The sequence below is a fragment of the Nansenia antarctica genome (assembly GCF_963989245.1).
Source record: "Nansenia antarctica genome assembly, chromosome: 2".
Classification (NCBI taxonomy): domain Eukaryota; kingdom Metazoa; phylum Chordata; class Actinopteri; order Argentiniformes; family Microstomatidae; genus Nansenia; species Nansenia antarctica.
In genome coordinates, this window is record NC_137675.1 from 66,901,074 (window position 1) to 66,922,794 (window position 21,721).

Consider the following 21,721-nt stretch of genomic DNA (forward strand, 5'->3'; position numbering starts at 1 on the left):
CCAATCAGAAGCAGGGTCGCGCCCATGTGTGTATTGTTTAAACTGCTCAAATCTGACAACGGTGTTGTTAGTTGAGAAAACTTCCCAGCTAAATGATGGCGGCCGCGGTGTCCGTTAGCGCAGCTGCCCTAATAGAAGAAAACACCAACGCAGGGCCCAATTTCGCTACCCGTCCACTTCACGACAATTATGACCCCGCTGTTGAACAAGAGAACTGGGTGTCCAAGGACCGCGGAGACCACGAACTCGAGCCCACCGATGAGGACCCGACATTAGGGCACGAGTGTCAGCGCAGGGTCGATGAAGAGTTGACATCACTTAGCCACGAAGAGATTGAGAATCGCTTGGACAGAACTCGCCGAGAGTTTTACAACCGCCGAAAAATTATCATTAAAAATCTGCCATCCGACGTCAGCAATCAGGTAAGTTTCATAAACCTTGTTAACTTTTTTTCTACCCCACCATACCAGAAATGCTTACCAGCAGTTACTAGTGTGCTGGCTAGGTAACGTTAGCCGCTTGCCAGCTAGTTGCATGCCAAATTCGCCGCCGCAAATGGCTATCACTAGCTCCATAATTAGTTGGCGAAATAGATTCAAGTTATACAGCTAGATGTGTTTTGTGTAATATCGATATTAAGCATTATCAAGCCATCACAATGAAACGTAACGGACTGTCATACCTAGCTAACATTCTCGTTGTTGACGGTCTCGGTGTGGCTAGTTCCACCACGGCCTACCAGCCTCAGCATCACGCGTGGCTGACGGACATTAGTTAGAAGTGCAGAGAGAGGAATCCTCGTGTCGGCCAGGATTTGCGACATCATCGCACATGAGAATTGCTACATTTTGTGTTTGACATTGTCAGTTTATAAATTGACAGCTTGTCATGGTTCAAATAAAAACAGAGACTACTCTCGTTGGCTTACATTATATTCAATCTACCCTAGCTAATTGATAAATGACCGTATGTGGGGTGACATGACATCTAGCTATGACAATTTGCCACATTGTTTTCGAACATGCTTGACTCGTGGGGAACGGTGGCCTTTGCTCGTGGCATTGTTTGCATTGGTGTGTATTGGGAGTTCGAGATGGGAACGGGAGTTGCGGTGACAAAAGGTTGAAGGCGTAGAGACCACGTAACCGCTTTCAGAAAATGCTAGACAGCATTGCAATTCGTTTGTGGAACAGGGAAAGCATTGTGGAACAACATTTCTCCTACCACAATGAGCCAGTTTTTTTCCCTCTAGGGCTCTAGCTATTATTGGGATGACGATTGTTTCCCCAACGTATGAGACAAATTCATTAGCCAGACAATTTCCCCAGAAACTTTTTATTAACACTGATTAAGAAGTTATTCTCAAAGCGGATAATTTTTGGGAGACATTTGACAGAATGTTTCAGAATTGGTTTGAAAAAAATACCTTAAATTCATTCAAACAAACCAATAAAATCATTTATTTGTGGTTTACTGATTAAAAGAACCCTTCTTCGTGGTTAATTGCAAACCTGTCCACCAATATGGGCAGAAATGAACTGTTGAATCTGGGCCTCAAATGAATCCTCCTCAAAGTATCTTTAATGATATTGTTTTGAGAAAATGTTTGGATACTTTTACTGCAATCCTATTTTGTCTCTTGCAGGAGGTGCACGAGCTGTTGAGCAACTATGACTTGAAGTACTGCTTTGTGGACAAATACAAGGGAACAGGTAGGTGTGATTGGGATACACATTTTTACCATACCTCACAGACTAATGTGGTCAAAAAGTGTTAATTGTCCACCAAAATCTCCAAGTGTATCAATTCAGATTGTTATAGACTTACTTACTGCCATTTTGATCTCTGAAATATAATGGGTAATCAACATTTTCAAATCAAGACATGCCAGTTGTTTCATCAAACCTGTTTGTTCGTCTTGTATTATGCAGCCAGACTGTGGAGATGAAGACTTGATTGATTCTGTTAAAATTAATGTCATTAGGCTGATTCTAGTTTTATTTTCCACATGCTGATTTGCCACACACCTGTTTTTATATTATCACTTTCACTGCCCTTCAACACTCCATTACTACTGACTGATGTTGGCACAGAAGCATCAAGCATGGTTTCTGAAAGATCTGGGCAAACAGAATTCATTTGACTATTGAGGTTGTCACTGCTGATGAGTGATGATATCCCTAGTTGTCCCTTGTGAGTTCCAAGTGTTTTTTCCTCTCCTCAGCCTTTGTCACACTACTCAATGGGGAGCAAGCGCAGTGTGCCATCAAAGAGTTCCACCAGCATGTGCTGCGGGACCGGGAGATCTCAGTGCAGCTGCAGCCCACAGACGCCCTGCTATGCATCGCCAACCTGCCTCATGCCTTCACCCAGCAGCAGTTTGAGGAGCTGGTGCGTCCCTTTGGCAACTTGGAACGCTGCTTCCTGGTGCACAGCGCCTCAACTGGCCACTCCAAGGGCTACGGCTTTGTGGAGTACATGAAGAAGGACTCAGCAGCTCGAGCCAAGTCTGAGCTGCTGGGGAAGCAGCTGGGCTCTCGCATGCTGTACGTCCACTGGACTGAGGTGGGCTCGCTTACCTACCCCCTGCTGCACTCAAGATGCCTCTGTGTGGACCGCCTGCCCCCCAGCCTGCTGACAGCCCAGCACCTCCGCAATGCCCTCGCTGACACGCACGCGCCCATCTTCTGCCAGGTCCAATACCGAATTACCTCACCTGGCAGTCACACTGCTTTGCAAATGTCTGTGTCTGATTGTATATTAAGTAGAGCTTTCTAGAATGTCAAGTAGCGAGTACAATATGCCCACCGGTACTTCATGAAAGTTGCGTAGTGCTGTTGGTATACCAAATGTCTGACTTATTTTCCTCTAGGCACTATGGATGCATCAGGTTGAGTTGTTTGTCATGAAACGAGAGGAGTTTGTCCTTGGACTATACATGAAGGAGATTGATTTAAGCATTTTATACATGGCTCTGGTTTTGGTCTCCACAGCTTTCACCTTTGCCCTGCTTTTCCTGTGGCCACTCAGAGTTTCTATAGCAATGAGCATTGCTGGTTTCTATGGTGATAACCACCTGACTCCCAGGTGGTGTCAGTCAGCAGGCCTCTGGCCCTGCAGGCCTTTCTGGAATGAGAGAGGGCACCGTCCTTTTGGCATGTCAAACACACTGACACACACATATGGTCATACACCCACTATAGAGACAGTAGTTTGGGGGCTTGCCAAAATCTTTGTTATGCAAGTGCTTTAGAGAGGCTTTTCTAAGCATTGAAAGCACTTTGCTACATGTTAATGGTGTGCTCGTGGGCAGGTCAGAGGTTAGACATTTGATGGTCTTTTACACATAAAAGATGCTGAGTGAAGATCTACATGGATATGTGCCTGCCCTGTGGTGTGTAAGATTATGGAAATTACTTCACAAGTTCAGTTTGGAAGAGAATAAGTAGAGAATGCATGGTTCCACTTTTACTTGTTGCTTGTTTGTTTAAAGCATTGAGCAACAGAACAACTAATTTGGACGGCACCTTAAGCAATAATCATTATTTAAGGGTATTTGAGCTTAAGTTAATTTTGCATTATTTCACACTCTTTTCTCCCCTTCAGTTGGCTCAGGGACAGGATGGAAGTTTCCGGCGGTTTGCCGTGTTGGAGTTCTCTTCGGCCGAAATGGCTGAGGAGGTGCAGAGAATGGCTGACGGAAGGGGAATGGGTGGGACCCACCTTCGCGTCTCCTTCTGTGCCCCCGGACCTCCTGGAAGAAGCATGTTGGCTGCCCTCATTGCTGCCCAGACAATGGTAATCCCCTCCTGTGTTATCTTACCAGACCACCTAATGCCCTTCCCTTATGCTACTGTTCCATAAGCTATGTGTCCCTTGTTGAATACCTGTCCTCTCCATCTCTATTCCAAAGGCCTTAAACAGAGGGAAAGGCCTCCTCCCTGAGCCTACAGCCATGCAGATCCTCACAGGACTGAGTAACCCTGCCACCCTCAAGATGCTGCTGAACCCCCTGACCCAGGGAAGGAAACAAGGTGTGTGTTTGTGTGCGTGTCTCTCCCCCCCCCCCCCTCCTGCTGCTCAAAAGACACCCCAGAGAGAGAGTTGTGACACCCCAGTTGTGCATATTAACGCATGGTGAACATGGTGTGTCCTGTCCAGTACTCTGGGATCAGGGCTTGAGGTCCGACAGTCTCTCTGTGTGTACAGGTCTCCTTGGGGCTGCTCCCACCATGCCGCTGCTGGCCAACCCGGCCCTCTCGGCTGCGCTGCTGCAGCTCCTCCTCCAGAACCAGGCCCATGTCCAGCAGGTAACGACCGCCCAGTCTCCCTTCTGTCTCTACCCTTATCTCCCTTTCCTGCTGCTGGTTTCTTTTTTTAAGTCTTAACTCTTAACCATGCACACAAGTTATTCCTACTTTATTGTCTCCTCTCCACTATTAGCAAGCCTTTTTGGGGAATCATCTTCTCTGGGCTCAGGTGCTGCACAATAAAGAGAATCGTCTACTCCCTTGTGTGAGTGATCACAGAGAGTGCGTGTTTCTGAGTGTATAGTGCGGTAGATGGGTTTGTTGTGTTGAGAGAGAGAAAAAAAAAAAAAAGATGAATCCTCAGAGTTGGTAAGTGCTCTCACTTGGAAAGTGTTTTCTGCTGTGTTCTTTTGAGTGACGCTGACTAGTGTGATGTACTGTTTTGGCCTGAATATCTGTTGATGGCATAACAAACGTCCCTACATTTTTGGTAAGTGAATGTCTGGTAGGTAGAATTCCTGTCATTCTGATGCTTTGAATGTGATTCTGTGTGTGTGTGTGTGACCTAGCTCTGACCAATCTCCTGTCCTCCTCCCGCCAAGCAGGCAGGACTCATGGGTGACAACCCTCTGGCTGCTCTGTCTCTCCAGCAGGGAGTCCACATGCTCGGAGACATGCCTCAAGGTTGGTCCACAACTTATTACCCACATACTGTGTGCCTTACTTTGATCCTGAACCACGTAATCTCGCCAAGTGGTGCATCTGTCGAATTTCATTCGCAACACGCAGATTATACTGGCTAATAGAGGGGAGTGCTTCAAATGGGGGCAGGGATTTCAACCGACTTAAAAAAAAAAAAAAAATATATATATATAGATAATTGATGCATTCAATTATCTATATCGAGGGCCGAAGAACATAACCTCCTATCTGAAAATTTTACTTTTTTGGGAAAACACAAAAAACGGTGTTGTTTTCTTGTAGAATGCTATTTTTTAAGGATACCCCTATACAATTGTATGAATTGTATAGGGGTATCCTTAAAAAATAACTGTGTTGTTTTCTTGTAGAATGCTATTTTTTTTAAAAATAGCATTCTACAAGAAAAAGAAAAAAAAGGGAATTTTTCAGATAGGAGGTTATGTTCTTCGGCCCTCGATATATTTATTTTGAATTTTTTTTGTCTGCAATGCTGGCATCAAACGTATTCCACTAACTCCATGGTTTAATTGCATGCACATCGGTTTGTAAACGATAGCATGGGTGGAGGAGAAAGGTCATCGCGTGGAGCCTACAGCAAAAAAAAGTTGCGGTGTGGACTTGCTTACAACTTCCAACAGCACTTTTTACATCCTATTCTCTGATATGAGATTACAAGCAATGTACATGTCTGTTTGAGCAATGGGGATTCTTTCACTGGTCATTAGTTTTGTTCTCTAGTCTGTTGTATTGTTGCTGTGTCCATATGTTGATTGTGTGTTTCTGCTGGCCACAGGCGGTGTGGTTCCAGCTCTTGGCCATTGCCAATCAGATCCTCTGGGTCCCATCAAGCCTCCTTCCATGGGCCGACCCCTGGGTAGGGAGCAGGATTCCCCAACAGCACAATGCAGCTTCTCCCAAACACCCTCCCCCACCCTACAGGGCATCTCCATGCCCCACCTGGGTGGTGTGATGGGGGCAGAGGGGCTCACAACACCTGGGGTGAGCATGTGCAAGATGCACCATTTCCCAAATGATGTTATTACATATTAGTGCAGGGGTGGCTATGTGGCTCTTAGCCTGTCTCTGTGCGGCTCTTTAATCCATTCATTAAAAGTGCGTGGCTCGTTCTCTGTGTCTCAATAGGCGTCGTTTTGGTATGGCAATTCATGGCACTCGCCATACCTGGTTTACATTTTTTTAAAATCTGAAACACGTTTAGTCATTTTGGTGATTTTTCCACTACACACAACGGTAACTCAAAACCTCCTGGCTCCCTCTCACCCCACCAGCCAGGCGCTGTAGTGGAGCACAGGGTTGCCAGACGGGATTGACAATTTCAAGCCCAACCAGTCTAAAAGCTGCCGAATCCCACCCGTCCAGAGTGACCAAAAGTAGGCCTATCTGGCAACACTGGAGCGGGACATCGGTTCCTCAATAAACAAGCCATGAGTAACGTTAATGTTAAAACCATGTCCACGATTCTCGTTCATTCAGGTGTGTTAAACAAACTGTATAGCCTTTTACATACTGTTGGTTCAAATGTAACATATTAATGAACAAGTTCATGTCATGTTCTGTCAGTACAAACATGTTCTAATGATATTTTAGTGAGTTTGCTAGTTAGCGAACATTAAAGATTACAACAGCTAGTTTACGTATGTCAACAATTTCTCTATTCTCAATCATTTCAGTAATAATTGTACCAAATTGGGGCCAGTAACACTGACTTGTGTGTGAGTAAGTTATATGTGTGTGCAAGCATGTTTTTGATATTGTCAATCGTCTCACTTTTACTAGGTGAGCTGGTAAGACAAATATGCCAGGGGAAAAAAGGAAAATGGACAAAGACCTCTTTTGGTCAAAGGGCAGCAGAGACAAGTACAGGGACACAGGTGAGGTCTAAACAGGTGACAGGGACAGGGACACAGGTGAGGTCTAATCTAGTGTTTTAACAGTGCAGTTCGTTTAGAGTTGAGAATAGCTAAATCTGTTATGTTTTGTTTCTAAGGAGATTGAACCAGTCTGCCTGCTAGGAAAGATGTACTACCTGCATACTGTAGTTGTCTCCTTTATTCATTACCTTAATGTCACATAAGTAAATTGTATAGAAACAACTTACCAAAATTGACTATTGCACAACTGTTTTGAAAAAAAAAATCCACTCAGACCTTGCCATACCTTGCCATTTGCTGAAATGACACCACTGGTCTCATAGCCTATTGGAAATGTATTGCGTGTGTGTGAATGAGCGCTTTTGTGAGCCCGCATGTATGATGTGGCTCTTTCTGGTACCCCAACGATTTTTTGTGGCTCTTAGTCTCCGACTGGTTGGCCACCCCTGTATTAGTGCAACAATAAAACACAGATTTTATTTAACCAGTGTACCTACTTGTTTTCTCCTGCAGGTATCTATACTAGGAGATCCTCCCAAAGATATAAATCTGCCCCAGAACCCCTTCCTCAATGTCCACAGCCTGTTCCCATCCTCGGGTGAGATTTATATCCCATCCTTCAGCTGCAGCCTGTGTAGTTTGGCTCCCTGTTTTACATACCGACCCAGGAATTTGTGTTTGACTGCCTAGTGCCTTTCTCTCTCCATACAGGAGCAAACTGCAGGCCCCACCCTTACAGGAAGAGGCCAACGCTAGGAAACTCGTCTAACCAACGCTCAATCCAGGGCATCCACTCCAACTACAGCCTGCGCTACCAGGAGTCCTATACCCCAGACTACCCACCTCTACACCAGGTAGGCCCGTCACCATGACTGCTCAGCTCACAACTTGGCATGAGTGAGCTCGATAGAATGTACTGTGATGTGCTTTTGATGTTACAGGAAAGGTCAATATGCCCTAGGGCTGCACCTAACCATCATTTAAAAAAATCTATTTAATCTAACAATATATTATTTTATTCCTTGATTAATATAACTATTAATTTACCCAACATAAATATAAAAAACTTGTAATTAATATTTCAATATTTTATTCAGTCATCTTCTCTTAAAAACAAAAATGTAACAAGAAACAAAGTATGCACTGCAGGGCATTATTCCACAACCAAAAAATAGCCCAGTCTTAACTGGTAATCTCTCCAACGAAGTAAAAATAAAGCAAGAGCTTTAAAAGGAATATAATAATTTAAAAATGAATATAGTGCAGCCATCTGGGGTGTGCATGGATTTGGATTCCTTTTGTGGAAAAAGTCTTCCACATTGTTTTGCCTTATCCTGAAAAAGAGACACAAAGCACATTAGAATAATGATAATAGTGGCATATTTTTAAATTAGTAATTTCCATGTCACTGCCTTTATGATATTAATAAGACCCTCTTTGTCAGATGCCTGATCAGAAAAATACTGGACATCATTCAGACTCGTACATGGCCGTTAAGGTAAACGGAACATAAAACTGCAAAATAACAACATTAGATGACGCATGGTGTAACGTTAAGTTGGCAGCGGTGCAGAAATTACTTTTAACATGGGGGCGATGAAGAAACATTTGTGACAGGGTCTGGTGTTTTGGTCCCCAAGTTGGCACGGTCATTTTTGACAGATTATGAAAGTGCAGATTGTAAGATTTGAAATGATGTGCCATACATTGAAAATAGTTGAAGATATGCTTATTTGAATGTTGGTACACCTCAAACCAGTTGCTACCATCGCGTTGGTAGCTTATATTTTCGCAACTTGACTATTCCTGACTCCCGACCTCTTTCACCAGACCCCATCACATTTAGAAAATCAATTTAAAGTTACTACTACCAACAGAAACACGTTGTGTGTTGATAATCCTAATGTATATCATGCTTGGTGGTTGGGGACAACAACAGGACTTCCGGTGCTATCTTGCTGCCTTCTTGACTGTGCTCCGGGATGCTTTTGCTTCGTGCGTAGCAGTTGTGCTAATCAGTGTATTTCTGTAATCAATTATGTCCAAGAGTCGCCCCCAGCCTGAATATGCCCACTGGTGATCTCGGTGCTTTGGAAACCTATGCTCCTTTGCTGATCTGGGTTCGATGCTCATCTTCCTCCTCTCTCCTCAGGATCCTCTGGCTCACCTGTACCAACAACAGGAGGCTCTGGACACTGGAGCTATGTCTGGGTTTGGACAGCAGGTCAGTCAGCAGTCACACCTGTCATTCAAACTCCGACCTCTTGGCCTTTCCTTCCCCTCTGACTCCATGTCTGTCTCCTTTAGCTCTCGCACCACCCAGGATACAGTGAGCGGGTCTCCCCCTACAGCTACCCTTCCAGCCCCCCCCTGTCCTACTACAGCTCTGGGGCACCTGGCAGCCTCCCCTCCAGCCATCTCAACAAGGTAGGCTCCAGACACTCGGTGTGCTGCTTACATATTCACTGTTTTCTCACCATTAATAAATAACGGTGCTTCTAACTGCTTGTGTTAGCTGCTGTATATACATTGTGGCAGTGTCACAAATACAACAAATCTCAGTGATGTTTAAGTGGCTGTCAGAGCTTGATGATTTTCTTTTTTATAAGTGTATTGATTTACTTTGATGTATGATTTCAATGCCGAGGCAGCAAGGTTGTGATGGAAGATTATAGTGTCTGGTCTAATAATATATTTTGACCTATATTAATATTATTGACCGTGAAGTCTGAGGATATTCCTCTGTCAGCATATGCAATTGGTTATTGACATTTGTTGACTCATCGTTATAAAGGCACTCTATGGCCTTTATCTTACCCCTACGGAGGTGAAGGTTGTTGGATTTGTTTTACTTATTGCTGTGCCTGGCTGGTCCTCAAACTGAGTCATTTGTTTTGTAAGATGGAGACCTAGGCCTCAGTCTTCCTGGATGGCACTGGTGGCTAGTTAGTGTGTTGGAGTAGAAAAAGGGAGTCGTAGCAACTGGAATCCAACTAAGTTTTATTTTTCTAGTGAGTTTATTTGGAGCTCCAAAGAGCTGAATGGAACAATATTGTAGAAAATCATACCTGCATTTTAAATTATGTAAATAAGCCCTGAAAAATCCTACAATCTTAAGTGTCCAGAGAGGCAATCAGATATACCTGTAGCCTAGTCTCAGCCACACTGCCCAATTCATTCTAGCCATTGAGCTGTTTAAATACCCCACCCCGCCATGTAATTGAATTAGTTTCAACGACTCCTTTAATTTCAATCTGTGTTTTAAACCACTATGACCTTGGACCAAAACAATTGATTACAACATTTAATTTCCCAAAGTATCTCTATAACAAAAAAATAATAAACTTTCCAGAGTTGATCAATCTCTTTGCTTTCTTTACTGATGTTAGCTTAAATGCCCAAAGAAAGGTTTATAGTGCAGAGCATAGTGGTATAAAAATAGCTTTCTTACAGCAGCCATCACCCAGATAAACAAGTCAGAGCAACATTGCACAGATTATTTTATTTTCTCTTTAGTGAGGATTGGAACAAAGTGCTTTTCTGTTAGTCTACTGCCCGTTCCTAAAATGTGTCAACATGGATGACTTGTTCACTGCAAAATAAATCTAACTACAGGTTACTACAAATAAAGTACCGGTAACCTGAAGCAGCCTGGCACGAATGTCAGGTGTAATGTGAACTAGTGTCCATAGTGTTTCTCCTTATGAAGTTATTTTTCTGGAGTACACCTTTTAATTGAGATTTAAATGTAATTGCTTCCTCAGGCTGTGGGAATGCCTCCTGTGAGTCACACCAGTAATTACCCATCTGGCTTTGGGAATGGGATGAAGGTAATTTCTGTCATGGTCTTTTGTATTTGTGTGTGTGTGTGTGTGTGTATGCTAGCTTTACCTTTCATGTTCTATTGCCAGTGTTTGAACTACTAGACTGTGTTGTATCTTTTCCATTTCTAGACTCCCATTGGTGGTCACAAGCGGCTGTTCTCCCGTCTGATCCCCTCCCCAGAGCCCAGCCCTGAGGGGGGCTATGTGGGCCAGCACTCCCAGGGCCTAGGTGGCCATTATGCCGACTCCTACCTGAAACGCAAGCGCATCCTCTAACCAGAGCCAAAAGCCTTTTCCTGCATCAACAGCCAAGATGGGATGGGCTCCCACGGAGCTCTACCAATCAGCATTTCGACTTGGCAGTCCAGTGATCCCTCACCTTTGTGCTCCTGCCAGTGACCCCTGGAGGGCACTGTGGGGTGCAGCCTGTCAGGACAACTGCGTGCCAGTCTATGGGAGTTTTGATGTGTTTTTTGTAAATATGATTTCAGTGTGTTTGTAAATTAAGTTTTAACCTTTTTATTTGATTTGTAATACTTATTTTCAGGAAACCCTTTTGTTATATTGGGAGTATCATGTACAAAAAGGAAATTGTAAATGAGGTAATTTCAGGTGTTTTTTTCTCAGTCAGAATATTCCCCTTTTCCTTGGTTGGCTGAACTTTTTTTTTCTTTTTCTTTTTTCTGTTGAGTGTGATGGTGTGTCAATGGGTTTATTCTTTTTTTAAAAATTATTATTATTATTATAGCCTCCCAATGTTTGTATATAGTTCATTAGTTTGTTTGATGGAATGGTGATTCTATTCCCCCCTTCCTTCCTCCCACAGGGGTATGTATTGGTGTATACAGACTTCTGGACAGGATTCGGGGCTCTTTACTTGGAGTCATGTAGAACTCTGTGCAGCAGTAAAGGTAGCTGACTGTCTCATCCTCTCACTTCCTCTTGTCTTTGTCCTTGGAAAACTGACCTTACCAAAGCTAGTCTGCAATATTCTTTCAATCCTTTACTCCACCTCTTTTTGTCTCCTAACCCCACCCCTCCATTTAATTTTCGGAGTTCGTTCTCTGCACTGACTGTTTAGTGTTGCACTTGGAGGGCATGGGTCACATTTTGTTCCTTGTTCTCACCTGTCATGTCTACTGTTAACCAATCTGTTCTCACTTGTTTGTGCAGAAGTTTAATATTTTCCGTGTTGGCGTGAGTTCTGTCTGCTGAGTTAGCTGTTCTGACCCTTTAGCGTCTCCATCACCGCACCTGAATACTCGTTAGAGTAGCCTTTTCCAGATAATCTGCAGATATTGATAGCAGGGACACCTGTGGCCTCTTCACTCAGAGCCTTAACCTTCATTTATTGCCTCATCTCTGCCTTGCTCTCTGGGGTGTCTCTTCCCTGCAGACCAGCAGAGGGAGATGTTTATTCCGGGCGTGTGGGGGTAGGGCATGGCTATGCGCAAATCAACAACAGCAGTATCAGTTTCTGCTGGTTGGCTTTTCTAACTGAGTAGGCAGCAGTCTAAACTTGATATAGCTGAAGTTTTACCTTGACAAGTCTCCAGTAATCCCAACAGTGGAAGTTCTCTGTCAGCCCGAGGAGGCAATAACAGAAGCTAGCACATGATTGGTCAGTGATCGAGTTCTAGGTCTGTGAGCGTGAATAATAATCTGGTTGACATTTTGATTGTGATAACCCATTACCTCTGACTTATGATGGGAACTGCAATTACACTTGAGCCTTAACAGTATTTTCTGTAATCTGATCTTTCCCTCTGTGGGCTTTGACTACATTTACCTTTTTTTCTGTGTTATTTGCTGTGTATATACTTAAGCTTGATAATTTCCTCGGAGTCCCAAACTCTTGTTTCTTAAATATATCTGCCTCTGGTCTGGTGTATTAAGATTGAAATTGCTGCTCAATTTTTGTGTGCGTTTGCTTGTATGTTTGAGTGATTATATATGACCAAGTGCACCATGGTAGATGATTTGCCCATGTTGTGTATGGACCAAGAGGTTCTGGTGTATGATCAAGAATTCAGATTGCTTATGTTAAAGATTCTCATAACTGCCATGTCTGTCATCTGTATCGCCATATTGTCTGTGTGTGTGATGTTTTTGAGCAAGTAAATGTTATTTAAATTCATATTTTTGTGGTCTCATTCTTTACAAGTCCATCACATACCTCTACCAACTTCAACATTTATGTTAGACGGAGTTTTCTCAGTAAGTCATGTTAACCTACACCAAGGATGTGCAACTGGTGGCAGTTTTTATGATGGATTAACTTTAACCATCAATTCATTTCAGCTTTGTCCATTAGTGTTCCTTGCATCATATTTAATATTTCTATATGCATTTTATTTTATATATAATACATTGATTTCATAGCTGTATTTGTTACTTTAAACTAGTCATGGTTGCACTGCTCTATGGAAAAAATACTTGTCTTGACTCTTCAGTAACTTTCTGAAATTATTCTTAATTGTATTATTTATTTATTTTATTTAACCAGATGAATTCATTTGCAACGACGATCTGGCCAATTGGCAGAACAGAGGCAAGTCAGTACACAGAACACAACACAGTATATACGATACAAAACACGATATATACAATATAAAAAAGTATCAAAAATATCTATACATTACAGCAGGGGGAATTTATCTTAAAAGCAAGTGCAGTGATCCGAGACATCTGAAAGTGAGTGTTTAAAAGTGGGTAATGCTATAAAAGTGGTGAGTTTGAATGACAACTGCAACGCATTCCAGTCAGTGGGGGCAGCAAACTGAAAAGAATGACGGCCAAAGGAGGTGCGGACTTTGGGGGGGACCAGAGTGATATATTTGTATTGTAAGATTATTTGACTAAGTATGTTGATTGTTGCTGGTATAATACAATTGGTTGAGATGTTGTCTAAATGGGTTAAGTTTGTATGTGCTTGCCGTCCGATCCTAGTGATCACATCCTCTGCTCCCCACCAGCGTCAAAGTTGTCCATCCCTTACCTAAACAAACACGTTTACAAGGTTTGGATGACAGTGAGTGTTCCCCGGGTTGCAGCCACACCTGTGCCCCCCTGCCTTTTATAACTTGAGAACATTGATCTGAATAAATTACAATTGTATTTGCTCCCATGATGGCTGCATTCTGCATACAATCAGTCTTATCCATTCCCAAGCTTCCCATACAAACAAAGCTTGTATAATTTAGACAAAAACAGCTATGAATATATTATTATTATTATTGGTTATATTTGTGCAAGCCTAATTTCAAATAGATATTAAATCATTATTGAATCATGCCTGAGGCCTGCCATGCATATTTGTATCCTAAAACCTTCAAATGTAACATGCAACATGGTCTTTGCAGATACGTTTTGTGGAGCAAAATCGATAGCAATTCAATTTGCCTTGACACACAGATACAATGCCGATAGAAACAAACTGACCAAGTCTGTGATGACAGCTGGGTAGAGGGGGTGGGAGAGGTTTGTTATGTTTGCTTTGTTTGTGGGTTTGTTGTTGTGCCTTGGGGCACAACGCCTGTCTCCCACATGCTCAATACACAGACCAACAGAGCTGCAGACGGAGAGAGATAATATGTGTAGACTCAGTGAACTCTGTTTACCCATTTAGACCGACAGGCAGACGGTTCTTCAACACCTCCAAAAGCCAGGCTGCGCTCATTGTGTCATCCCCAAAGGTTAAGATTGAAAGTTTTGTTAATAAAATAAACACAGACCATCAGTCATTTGTATCTCAGTGGAGATGACAAATGTCAATACAACACAGACTGAGGGAACGAGGGAGAAAAAAAATCCCAGTGTGTGAAAAAACTAAAATGTCAACTATTCCTCTGCTTCATAGTCAAGTTCTCTCTCTCTCTCTCTCTCTCTCTCTCTCTCTCTCTCTCTCTCTCTCTCTCTCTCTCTCTCTCTTGTTGTGGCATATGGCAGGTAAAGGTGAGGTGATGCCTTGTGTTCAGGGCACGTTGTGAAGTGGTCTGCAGACTTGGCACAGCGTTGTTGCCCTTCACCTTCATCAGCCCTTCTGCTACAGAGGGACACAGAAGTGGCACTAAAGAAGCTCCCTCCTCTCCACGCTAATCAAGCTAAAGAGTGGTGTAGATTGGTTGTTTTCCCTCTTAGGATTGCTGATAGCTTAGTTGTTGACTGATCTTCAGAGGTGAAGTCTGTATTGTATAAACGGGAAAAGGATTTGTGCTCAAATGGTGAAATTATTCTGATGTGGAAAAGTTTAACTTGCATATATAGTTTGTCCGTGATTATCTGTATTCATATTTTAGCTTTGTGTTTGGAATCTCTTTTACCTGAAAGGCCTGGCAATAATATCAACAGTTACAGACACAATTACAACAACAGTTTAGTGGCCCTAATCTCTCTTCTGGTGCCTGCTGTCTGTCTACCCAGAGTGCTCTGGGGAAACCACCGCAGCTCAGTGGATGGGATTTCAGACGAATTTAGATTTCTGCCTTTCATATTTCCACCCATGCAGTCACCCTGCAAAGTTGCCGCTGAATGCAGTAGAAACCTGTGATTTTCCAAAATACAGGAGAGAAATAGAGCTCTAGTCCAGACCGTACTGTACCAGCATCCAAATCAGAAACAACACTAACATACTAGCTCTACATTCTGTTGCAGTTATGGTCATATGAAGGATGATTGGTATCTTATGTGGTGGCCAATAGGTCAAGCTTGACCAGTTCCAAATGTAAAGACAAATGAAGACATTGAATAGTTACTGCATCTGAATGCACTGTAGCTGCAACAGTGGAGCAACATCAATGGTGTTCTATGTTTTATAGAACAAGTATCAGCTTCATCAGCATCAATACTAATGATATGAAACAGAAGCCATGGAAGTGCACTGCAAGACCAACTATGGGGAAATCGGACCGCCTTGTGGTTGGCCTGATATTCAATCCCAGTCTCACATTTCCACTTCAACTCCTCTGTTTCATCAATACTGGCTTTAAGAAGCTCCGGAATCTAGTTATCTAGCCATTATGGTCCTCAGTAGTGCTCAGGATCTCCCCAAAGTAAACCACAGTCTCCTCAAGGTCTCCCATTCCTGATCCATGAAATCATTTCTCTTTTTTTCTACACACACACACACACACACACACACACACACACACACACAAACACAAACACACACACATAATACAAACAACTTCAACCAAGTACCATGCTGGAAGTCTATAACTCTAAAACACTCAGACACTCTTAAGCATGCTTGCAGGCACACACACTCTCCCTGTGACACAGAGACATATGCACTTCTACTCCCCCGCCCCCCTACCATGGCCCTACACATGGACAAACAAGTGTTGTGCATGCACAAACACACACACACGCACACATACACACACTCATGCACACACACGCACACACACACACACACACACACACACACACACACACACACACACACACACACACACACACTAGACTAGACTATTCTTCTAGAAAAGAGTTGTGGATTAATAATTCAAGGCCCTAGGAGGAGAGAGGAGCTCCAATTCCCAGCATTCCCTGGTGCTTAAACTTCTGTTTGGGACAGTAGCCAGACAGAGACCGGGGGCTTTTCTTGGCATGACACAAACAGAAGAGTCTGCCTTTCATGTTTTGGTGTACCCCTCTGAGCAATAGACGTCTTTTCAACCTCGCGTCTACGCTTGGCCATCATATAAACCAGCTATATTACGGCTATATTTTCTACTTATCTTAAATGCATTAAAACCGTTATTAAACCCCTCTAAACTGTCAGAATACGTCCCAGACGTCATGTAGTATGTCAATGAGATTCATATAGTCTAGCATAGTTATCCTAGCAGAAGTGGTGGTTTAAATTGCGTCTATACGTCGCTGTCCTTTAACCCAGATAAATGCGGTCTGTGTCTAAACCTGTTTTAATCTAGCAGCTCGTTGAGTTTAAATTAATACCCTAAACGCCTGTAGATTGTCAAAATATGTACCAGACCGTCATTTAGTCTGAGATTCCATGTAGTCTAGCATAGTTATTCATGCAGAAGAGGTGGTTTAAATTGCGTCTATACATCGCTGTCCTTTAACCCAGCTAAATGCGGTCTGTGTCTAAACATATTTTCTACTTATCTTAAATGCATTAAAATTCAGTAGGCTATAACAGGTCAAAACAACTAGACCAATACAAAACTAAAGAACAACCAAAAAAACATATTTTCCCCCAAAATAAAATGTGACAACAATCAATTTCATTAATGGGAGACCCTAAAGATAAGAAAAATCATTGTTGTCATTTGTTCTACCTCGGGTAGGGGTATCTCGAAATCTGAGGGGCCTTCCTGCAGACTTGACTATGATGTGGAGAGTTCCGTTCAAGTTGAAGAGGAGTTTGAACTACACAACTGCACATAAACTAACTTTTTACCTAAAGTGACTGGAATACCCCCCAGTAGTAAATCATATCCTCAAATAATATCTTAAGAAAGCCTTCTTATCTTTGTTGGTTTATTATGTTTAGTTGAGTGTCTGTTTCAAATATTTTGTCCAACAATAGCCTACTGACTTTACTGAATAAGGCTGTGCCTGTCATGACACATATTGGTCATGAAGTGTTGCCAATGTAATGAATACAATATTGTTAATTTCAATGTTTGTAATTGGTCACTTTCAATTTATAAGAGTGTCATATATACTGTATATACCGGTAGATACATTGAAATCGTAAAATTAAATTAAATAAATGTCCCTCCTGTCATATGACGTCGAGTAAACATGACAAGTGCTTTGCAGCTTCACGGTTCACCCAATGAACAACCTGCATCATCTAATCAAATCAAATGCCGCTTGGAGCCATGCGTTATGCAACACGATTGGCTGTTTCATATGGAAGTCCCACCCATTTCAGATGTTCTGTCTATTTCATTGGTTGTTCGGCGAGACGTTTAAATTCAAAAATCGACCGGTCGAGTTGAGCAGAGAGACAAGGGCAGACAGTTTGAAGAAGTGAAGTGCGCGAGGAGTTGGTTACCTGGTTACCGAAAGAGAAATAATTATATAGACTCGACAGTTGAATTTCAGGTAGGTGGTGAAAATGTGATTATCCAGCGCTGACTATATACCTACGTGGTAGACTAACTGTTTATAGCAAGCGCTCGTTTGTTAGATACGTTTTTGTGCAACTGACTTGTGTTTATGTTCTCCGCACACGCTAGACAAGGCAGAACGGGCCCCAGGCAGAACGGGCGGTGCTGGCTACAGAAAGAATAACCCAACCTAAATGTTGTCTCCCTAACTGTTAATAAATACTATTATGTTGTATGTAATGTTCCTATTTCATTGTTAATATTTAATATTTAATATTCTTATTTCCTTATTTATATTTCGTATTTACTATTTCCCTAAATAAATACATGTTCCTATTCATATTTCCTTGTCATAATTTACTTATTACTCATGAAAATTGTATTTGTCTACTTATACTAAGTGTTTAAACGTCTAGGCCAGGGGTCGGCAACCTATGGCACGCGTGCCAGCAGTGGCACGCGACAGCTTAAACAGTGGCACGCGACAGCTAATCAATAAGTGCGAGAATGGGAGAATGTTTTTTTATTTTTTTATGTTGGCCGCGTTCGTAAATTCGCGCACACTGGGTTCAATGTCACAATGGGACCAAGTAGGATCAGGTCCGTGAATGAGTTCTCTCTTGCCCGCGGGATGATATTTAATTACTATTAAAACCGGCCCGCAGTATTATGTGCCCGCAGCACCATAATACTACAAGTCCCAAGATGCATTGGCGCGTACCGAGTGCCCGCGAGCGAGCGCGACCCCGCGTCTTCTCTTCACTTCAGTACTAGTCATGAGCAGCAGCAGCACAGTGACAGTGGAGGCCGAAACATCGCCGTCAATTCCCGAGTGTTCCCGAGTACACAGTTTTCTGACAAACTCGGCATACTTGCTGCCGAATTCAGGCGGAGATTTTCCGACTTTGAAGCCCAAAAAAGCAGGCTTCAACTGCTCAGCAATCCATTTGCAGTTGACGTGGAAAGTGCACCAGCAAATCTCCAAATGGAGCTGATTGAGCTCCAGTGTAATGACACATTGAAGGCAAAATAATGAGTCCGTGGCGCTGCTGAGTTTGCTCGTTTCATCCCCGACACAATGCCTGAGCTGCGCACCCAAGTTGCTCGCACGCCGTCTATGTTTGGCAGCAGCACATACGTGTGTGAACAACTGTTTTCGTTGATGAAACTAAACAAAACATCACATAGGAGTCGTCTTAGTGATGAACATCTGAACTCAATCCTGAGGATTTCCTCAGCTCAGAGCCTGACCCCAAACATTAATGAACTTGTACTCAAGATGAGACACCAAGTATCGGGCTCAGCCTCAGACAAGTGAGCAGAAAGGACTTGGACTTGATATTTCTTTGAAGGGAATTATTTATTTTTTCTCCAGTTGAATGGACCCAGGGACATGTTGCCTAAGAAATTAATGCAACTGTTTTGCACTTTTGCAAGTTTGCACTAACTTTTCTAATTGTATTATAGAAGACAGTCATTGGTGAGGATCGGAGCAGCACACTGATTTGTTTTTAATGCATGCTGTTTCATTTTTGCATTTATCTTGCCATTGAGCTTTGAATGAAAATTACATTTAGCTGTTTACCTGTTAAAAAAAAAACGTTTTCAATTTATTACTGAAAGAGCCTTGAGAAAATATTGCAACTGATTTTATTTACGTTTTACTTAATTTAATGTAATGATTAATGTTAAGTGCAATATAGGCTGTGTTATTGGTATTGGTTCAATATGTGCAATAATTGCGACTTTTAATAAACATCCACAACATTTAAAAGCCCTCCACTTGTACCATTTTTTTTATTTTGGCCCCCTGTGTATTTGACTTTGACATGACTGGATAGGCAGTCTCAGGGACGCTCCGGCGCTCTCAGGGCGAATTTACGAATGCAGCCCTAGTCTCTCATCCACTCCACGAGAGCCGTATTCTGGCGCCAATTTTCAAAGTAAAATTCTGAATTCGATTCGATACTTGTATCAATATAACTCAAGTCGTTCAAGGATGAAGCAGACAAGGCCGAATCAATAAGACGTGCTGTGTCAAGGTATGGGAAGCAGGCCAGCACCTTTAAAGCATTTGCCACTGCTAAAAATCACGCAACTGAAGCAAGCTTTCGCATTGCTCATTGCATTGCGAAACGTGGAAAGCCATTCACTGATGGAGAATATATTAAATAGGCTTTCCTCTGTAGCTCAGATGTTTTGTTTGAAGGCTTATCAAACAAAGACACAATAAAATCAAGAATAAAAGACATCCCAGTGTCAGCCAGAAGTGTGGAACAAAGAATAGGAGAAATGGCAGAAAACGTGAAAGCGCAGCAGACCGCTGGTTTGAAAGATGCGACGGTGTTCGCACTTGATGAGAGCGTAGATGTGAATGACATGCCCCGTCTGGCTGTCATAGCAAGATACTGTGATTCTGCTGCAAGGGAGGAGCTCTGCTGCCTAAAACCAATGCCAGAAACAACAAAAGGTGAGGACATCGCTAAAGTTCTTATCGAGCATTTTGTGGAGCGAGGGATTGATATTAGCAGGATTTTTGCAGTGACAACAGATGGTGCCCCTGCCATGGTCGGGAAACAGAGGGGAGCGGTTGCATTAATTGTGTGCAACTTAAAGTGACCAAGTACCACCCCCAGATAATGGAGTTGAGCAAAGGAAAACAGGGCCAGGGATCACGACATTGATTGTTAGGACTGTTTACATGGCTTTGCATACATAGCTCTTTGCAACCCCCCAAAAATATATGTTTGTTGTGGTTGGAATAAAAGAATAAAATGTAAGTAACAACCAAATAATTATATAAATATAAATTATAATTCATACAAGACCCTTGTATAATCACCCTCCAGTTAGGCCTACTTATTAAAATGATAACCATAGGGAGCGCAGTTAGCAACTTTGGTAGAAATTGAGCGCTCCAATTTGCTTAAAGTTGTGCTACGCATCACAAAGTTTAGTTGTCTTAGATGTTATGTTGGTAATTTTGTTCAAGTTTCAGTTAGTTACATTTTTAGGTTTATTTAGCATACATGGCTTTGCATACATAGCTCTTTGCTGAAAATTGTTGTTCATGTTCAGATGAACAACATGTTCAGATCTGTTGGTCTGTTTGGTTTGGTTTGATGTCGAGTCATAATTAATGTTGATATTGTGGTTGGCACACTGACTAACAAGAAAATGTTAAAATGGCACTTCATATCAAAAAGGTTGCCTACCCCTGGTCTAGGCTATAACAAAGCTAAATTGATGTGAAATTGGAAATTGAAACGTCTGTTTAAACTGCATTTCAACAGCTATATATAGTCTGCCGTTGAAATGCCTATAGAAACAGTCGTTTCAATTTCACCTCCATTAGGCTTTGTTTTAGCCTAGACGTTTAAACACCGGTGTTTCAATGTCTAGGTTATAATTAAGCTAAATTGGAAATTGAAACAACGTCTATGTTAAGACGTTGAAATACCGTTGAAATATAGACGTTGTTTCCCTTTCTATGTTTCAACAACATTTCAACGTCTAAACATAGACGTTTTTTAAATTTCCAATTTGGCCTATATTTAGCCTCGATTTGGCCTAGACGTCTACGGGCCATTTAGACGTTGTTTAGACGTCTAATCAACGTAAAATTGCTCACTGGGATTGATGATAATGCAAATGTGTTTTTATATTTCATACAGAAACAACAGTATAATCAATACATAACCATAAATAATACAATACAAGTTGAACACCTCTATCCAGAAGAGTAGTTTACACAGACGTATACTGTAAATATAGATAGATATAGATATATATATAGATAGATATAGATAAATATATAAAAGACATAAAAAAAAAAACAATGACTCTCAAAGATTACAATCAAAGACAGAACATCCGGTTTGTTGTGAAAGAAAGTAATAATATAATATATATTAATATATAACAATAATAATAATAATAATATATAATATACACTACTCCTCTCCTCGATC

At 42.0% G+C, this 21,721-nt stretch overlaps 1 protein-coding gene across 1 annotated transcript; it reads left to right on the plus strand.

The window, feature by feature from the left end:
• Positions 1-92: 92 nt before the first annotated feature.
• On the plus strand, positions 93-10,944 carry raver1 (ribonucleoprotein, PTB-binding 1; the record flags this gene model as incomplete). The annotated part of the gene is made up of 14 exons (XM_080523316.1): positions 93-422; positions 1,646-1,712; positions 2,225-2,694; positions 3,607-3,798; positions 3,914-4,034; positions 4,210-4,310; positions 4,853-4,934; positions 5,746-5,951; positions 7,358-7,442; positions 7,556-7,698; positions 8,997-9,068; positions 9,152-9,271; positions 10,609-10,674; positions 10,798-10,944. The coding sequence occupies 14 exons, from the start codon at positions 93-95 to the stop codon at positions 10,942-10,944; spliced, it is 2,202 nt and encodes a 733-aa protein (XP_080379442.1).
• Between the last annotated feature and the right edge of the window lie 10,777 nt (positions 10,945-21,721).